This window comes from Arachis ipaensis, chromosome B01 (genome assembly GCF_000816755.2).
Source record: "Arachis ipaensis cultivar K30076 chromosome B01, Araip1.1, whole genome shotgun sequence".
Lineage (NCBI taxonomy): Eukaryota > Viridiplantae > Streptophyta > Magnoliopsida > Fabales > Fabaceae > Arachis > Arachis ipaensis.
The window spans coordinates 12448870-12455302 of NC_029785.2; the positions used below are offsets into that span (position 1 = coordinate 12448870).

Here is a 6433-nt window from a genome sequence, read left to right on the forward strand (position 1 = left end):
TAATTAAACTCTCTCTAGTGTATTCAAAATGTCTGATTTACAGGTACTATAATATGAAGTGGTGATCCAGATAGATTGGAACCCATATATGACGGTCTGCATAGAGATCTGCATAATACACCCAAACACAGACTATAAATACACCCGATAAAAAATTAAATTTACACCTCTGCTGCAGATTTTAACCCAACACTACCAGAAAGTCACTTGTTGTCCACAAGACCAAAATTAATTAAACTCTCTCTGGTGTATTCAAAATGTCTGATTTACAGGTACTATAATATGAAGTGGTGATCCAGAATTTCAAATAGATTGGAACCCATATATGACGGTCTGCATAGAGATCTGCATAATACACCCAAACACAGACTATAAATACACCCGATAAAAAATTAAATTTACACCTCTGCTGCAGATTTTAACCCAACACTACCTGAAAGCCACTGGTTGTCCACAAGACCAAAATTAATTAAACTCTCTCTAGTGTATTCAAAATGTCTGATTTATAGGTACTATAATATGAAGTGGTGATCCAGATAGATTGGAACCCATATATGACGGTCTGCATAGAGATCTGCATAATACACCCAAACACAGACTATAAATACACCCGATAAAAAATTAAATTTACACCTCTGCTGCAGATTTTAACCCAACACTACCTGAAAGCCACTGGTTGTCCACAAGACCAAAATTTAGCAGAAAATCATTCCAATTCCTATCAAATGAGTCTTTGCTATGAGGGTTTCATTTTTCCTCTTTGCTACATGTAATCAATTGATTCTTAATCTCGTTTTCCTTCCTATTTGTGCTCCACTTCGCCCTGATTCAGCTGACAATCTGAGGTTGAATCATCTATTATCTTCAAAACGAGTTCAAACTTTGATTTCAGAAACCAGAAAATCGAAAAGAAAACGAAGCTGGAGTTACAGAGAGAAGAACTAACGTCAATGACGAAGAACAAACCAATGAGAAAGGAGAAGAAAAGAACGATCGAAAAACCAGGGGAAGACGCGCGAGAAGAAGAACGATGAAATTTGGAAAGAAGGAAAACAAAGAAGGAAACAAATCTTTTAAATTTGGTAGTTATACAAACGCGGGATCTTTGTATAGCGCGTGTAAGTGACGTAGGAGTTGCAACGCGTTTTAGTGGATTAGGCGTTAATGAACTTGTAATAATTACAAGCCCTAATCGCTTGTATACTGAGCTTTTCCCAATAATATAATACTAACCGAGGTTAAATGAATTATGAAACTTTGCAATTTTGGATTGTTTCTTAGATTCAATTTTACATGATATTTATTTTGTGAATGATCTCCTATTCTATTTATGGAGTATTTAACCGGATTGTATTCAATCTTCAATGGACTAAATTTAAGAAACTGCACCGCAAAAAGCAATGCTAGGATTTTTAGTAAAATAAATTATATCCATTCATTTGTTTTTCATACTAATCCAGCTTCAAGCCATTTTCCCCCCTCTTTGAATCCATGAACTCATGAAGTCCGTGAAGGATTTCTCGTTTGATGATTTGACTCCCCAGTCTTTGTCACCATGGGTAAATTTTCCTTTTCCAAATTGAGAATTTTGCATGCTCCACAAAGCATCATATTCCAATGTCAAAAGTTAGGACCTTGTGATATTTGACATCTCCAAATATAAAATTCTTTTTTTTCCCCTATAAGTTAAAGCCAATTTCATTCATTAGAAGAGTTCTATATCATAGATCTTTTGAGAAATGGGTTTGGTTGGAGGGGAGGAGGCAGCGCAAGAGGCGGCGGGGCGTGAGGAGAGAATTCTTGTCTCTGTTCGTTTGAGGCCTCTGAACGATAAAGAGATCAGTAGACATGATGTGTGTGATTGGGAATGCATTAACGACACCACCGTCGCTTCCCGGAACAATAATAACCTTTCAGCTTCAGAGAGGTCCCTCTATCCAACATCATATACATTTGGTACAAACATGCTTTAATTTGCCTCTCAACTCATTCACCATGTGGTGTTGTTTATAACTTTAGGATTAATTGTTGCACTTTACTTTATATACGTTTTGGGTGTAGACCGAGTATTTAGGCCGGATTGTCCCACAAGGCAGGTGTATGAAACAGCAGCAAAGGAAGTTGCTCTCTCAGTTCTCAAAGGCATCAACTGTGAGTTCTTATTTCCTCTTAAGTACTTTTTCGTTTGCCAGTAAAACCACATAATATTGGCCCTTCTCATTTTTGTATTAAACAATAATTGGTGCTTATTAACAAAAACAAATTCCTTCACAATATTAGTAATTAAGACAATATCCATATTACAAAAGATACCGTGTGCACAAAAAAAAATGAGTTACAAAATCTAGTATCATATATTGTGTATAAATAATTAAATACATGTGTTATTTAACTCATTTTTAATATATATTTTATATTTTAACTTGTATTTTATACATATAGTTTATTTTGTGGCTGATTTTAGTGTAAATATAACATGATTATAGTTTTTACAAGATCAAAAATATTATATATATAAAAAAAATCAGTCACTATATATTTATATATAAATACATGCGTTGTTTAATTCATTTTCAAAATATATTTTATATTCCAACATTTATTTTATATTGGTATATAGCATGCTTGTCACAGGATTTAGAAGTGTGTGGATCTTCCTTTACTATTTCATAAGCATGGAAACCCATGAAAATTTCATATTAACATGTTAATGTGATTGTCTAATTGATCAGCAAGCATATTTGCATACGGACAAACAAGCAGTGGAAAGACATACACTATGAGTGGTGTAACTGAATATGCTGTAGCAGACATTTTTAACCATATACAGAAGGTAAATAATAATAATTATACGCTTGACGAACACAATGTATATATTAACTTTCTTTCTCAAAACCTTATTTTAATTTGGATTAAGTTCCCTTAATTATAGGAAAAGGAAGAAAGGGAATTTGTTCTGAAATTTTCAGCGTTGGAGATCTACAATGAATCTGTCAGGGACCTCCTTACAGCAGATACTACGCCTCTCAGACTTCTTGATGATCCAGAGGTAAATAATATATGTTTTCTTGAGCGTATTAAATTAAAGCACTAATTTAACTCTAAAAATAAAAAAAAAAAGGTTTATAATTTTATCTCAAAAAATATTATAATAAACCTTTGATTATATATGTGAATTTAGTTTGATTGCCAAGAAAAAAAAAAGTATTATTTGAGTTAAGAGTGGTTAATTTTCAAGTGTTAGCAAAACATTTTTTATAAGTAACTAACAGAACTACTATTTGAACAGAGAGGGACAGTTGTTGAGAGACTCACTGAGGCAACTCTACGTGACTGGAATCATTTTAAAGAACTTCTTTCTTTTTGTGAAGGTAAGGATGGTTTTGAACTATATGCTTGCTTTGATTGGTTTTCCTACTTTGTTTTTCTTCATCTATTTTCTCCTATATGTCTTTTATTTTTCTTTTCCTTTTTAGAATATATTCCTCATACAATTTGATTGCTTTTATCAGCTCAGAGGAAGATAGGGGAGACATCCCTGAATGAAGCAAGTTCCAGATCTCATCAAATTCTAAAACTGGTATGTATAATTGTATAGACAGAAAATTACTATTAAATCAATTTCGTGTAAAATACATGTTAACATATAAAATAAATATTAAAAACAAATCAAACAATATATATATATGGCGACTGATTTAGTAGTTAAATTTTTTATATACACATAGTATTTTAGTTTTCAATATAAGTCTATTTACTTAATTGCTATTATTTTTAAAATTGATTACTTAAGTGTCATTTATTTGAATTAAATTACCAATATGCTATTGTTTTTCTATAACAATAAACTAATAAAATTATTTTATTTTATAGTTTTTATAATGTTTTATAGGGTGTTTTGAGCTCCCAAAAATGGTTTTGAAAAGTAAAAAGTTCATATTAATGAATTTTGATTAGATCAGGTATTTCCTTTGGGTTCAAATTATTTTAAAGGAGTAAAACTTTCAAATAACTAGTTTTAAAGAAGAGTTACAATTAGTTCAAAAGACCATATGATTCTTTACATTATTGCTTACATTTCTTAGCCTTATGTTCTGTTTTTTTTTTCTTAGACAGTTGAAAGCTGTCCATGCGATTTTTTGGTAATCGATAGATCAAGCTCTCTTGCTGCCTCTGTGGTACGAAAGATTCATGCAAATTTCAGGAGAATATATACGTGAGAATTACTTTATTATGTAAAAAGGAAATTAAGAAATTGAAAATGTTGGATTTTTTATTTGGTGCAGAATTTTATTGATCTTGCTGGGAGTGAACGTGCATCACAAACCCATGCAGCTGGTGCAAGGTTGAAAGAGGGTAGCCACATTAATCGAAGTTTACTAACTTTAGGAACTTGTATCCGTAAACTCAGGTTAGCTTTCCCATTTTGTTTCATTCAATTTGATAAATGTTAGAATGTGTTACAATTAACTCGCCAAATTTTTATTGAATTTAATTTTGATGCATCAATTACGTACCATTTTATCAATAAAAATAACTATCTTTTAAATTGTTTACATGAATGATCATTCAAAAAACAAATGTAATTATATAATTATGTAAAATGTTTTACATTGTGAAGACATCAAAATTAAATTTAATTCACATTTTTATTTTGATGATTATTTGGCCTCTCACACACCTTTTCTTTATTTCCTGATATGTCAACTTATCTAATGGCATATCCTAACATTTTACATTAGGTTTTTATTAACACCACTAACAAAAGAATTAAATATATATGTTATTTCACAAAATAATTAAATATATATGTTATTTGTTAAAAAATATTAAAATGATAAAAAACTCAAAATTTTTTATTTAAAAATTAAGAAGATAATTAAAAAAAACAACTATGTACATTATACAAAAAATCAACCACCAATATAATATATTAAAATATTAAATACATATTAAAAATAAGTTAAACAACATATATATTTATAAAAAATATAAAATAACTAATTTTGATATGCAGATAACATTTTTATATAGAAAGTTAGGAGGACAAAATTGTAGTGCATTCAGATTTAGGACAATCTAGTAGTATCCAACTTAAAATAGTGTAAAGAAAGTTAACTAACTAATTGAATTGCAGCAAAGGGGGAAAAGGTGGACACATTCCTTTCAGAGACTCAAAGCTAACTCGCATACTACAATCTTCATTAGGAGGGAATGCCAAAACTGCAATAATCTGCACCATGAGCCCAGCAAGAAGCCATGCTGAGCAAACTAGAAACACCCTTTTATTTGCAAGTTGTGCTCGTCAAGTTTCAACTAGCCCACAAGTCAACGCAGTGTTGTCTGATAAAGCATTGGTCAAACAATTGCAAAAAGAGTTGACAAGATTGGAGACTGAGTTGAGAGCATCATTGACATCCCAACGAAAATCTAATTCTGTAGAAGTGCTCAAAGAAAAAGACCTTGAAATTGAGAAGGTACCCAACGTAAATCTAACTTTTAAGATTCAGATTTAGGATTTTTTTTAATTTTCAATGGAATTACTCTTTGAGAGCCATTTCGATAAAGACGTCTAAAACGTCTTTTTTTAAAAGATATTTTTTAATAATTAAAATTTAACACATATAATCGATTAAATTGTGTTATTTTTGTCAAAATTAGGCCAGATAAATTAATTTGACCGAAAAATGATGAATCAAATTTTAAATCGGTCTAAATTTAAAATTAATATATATATATATAATAATAATAATAATAATAATAATAAGAGTATTTTAGTTATTTTTTATAATAGGGATATTGTAGTCATTTTTTATAAAAAACTATTAATTTATACCAGTTTAAAATTTAATTTATTAATTTTTTGATTAAACTGATTTGTTCGGTCTAATTTAATAAAAATAACACAGTTTAATTGATTATATGTGTTAAATTTTAATTTTTAAAAAATATCTTTAAAAAAAGACGTTTTTGACATCTTTATCTAAGTAGTTTCCTTACTTTTTAGGAAGTATAGAATTCCTTATTTTATCAAAGTATATTAATATTCGTGGCATATTAATAAAGACTAACATGTAATTATCTTCACATGAAATTGATAGTTAAAATCGTCATCTAATTGTTCTTAATTAATTATTTCATCTGAAGATATCTGCATATAAATTTTTACATATTTTTATTCAAAATTTTTATGATTTGTTGTTTTTATTTCAATAGAAAACAATAAAATGTGCTCATTTTTAGACACATCCTCATTCTAAGAAAAACTTCTAAAAAACATAATAATAAGGAATTCCATTTTCATTATTTTGTAATTTTCAAAATTTTGCAAAAATAGGTACGATAAAAATAATGAAAATGATGAGAATATTTTATATCTTTATTTTATATTTTTCAAAAATTTTAAAATAAAAAAAGTGAGATAAAAAAATTA

General features: G+C 29.1%; 1 protein-coding gene across 1 annotated transcript in view; it reads left to right on the top strand.

Moving 5' to 3' along the window:
• LOC107646507 (kinesin-like protein KIN-7F) overlaps positions 1497–6433 on the top strand; it is a 9307-nt gene continuing 4370 nt past the window's right edge. Inside the window, exons 1-9 of the mRNA XM_021117566.1 lie at positions 1497–1956; positions 2062–2151; positions 2733–2833; positions 2933–3049; positions 3290–3371; positions 3513–3580; positions 4113–4178; positions 4287–4411; positions 5138–5477. Coding sequence (XP_020973225.1) covers positions 1740–1956; positions 2062–2151; positions 2733–2833; positions 2933–3049; positions 3290–3371; positions 3513–3580; positions 4113–4178; positions 4287–4411; positions 5138–5477 — 1206 coding nt within the window. The 5' untranslated portion in view covers positions 1497–1739. The remainder of the gene's footprint in view (positions 1957–2061; positions 2152–2732; positions 2834–2932; positions 3050–3289; positions 3372–3512; positions 3581–4112; positions 4179–4286; positions 4412–5137; positions 5478–6433) is intronic.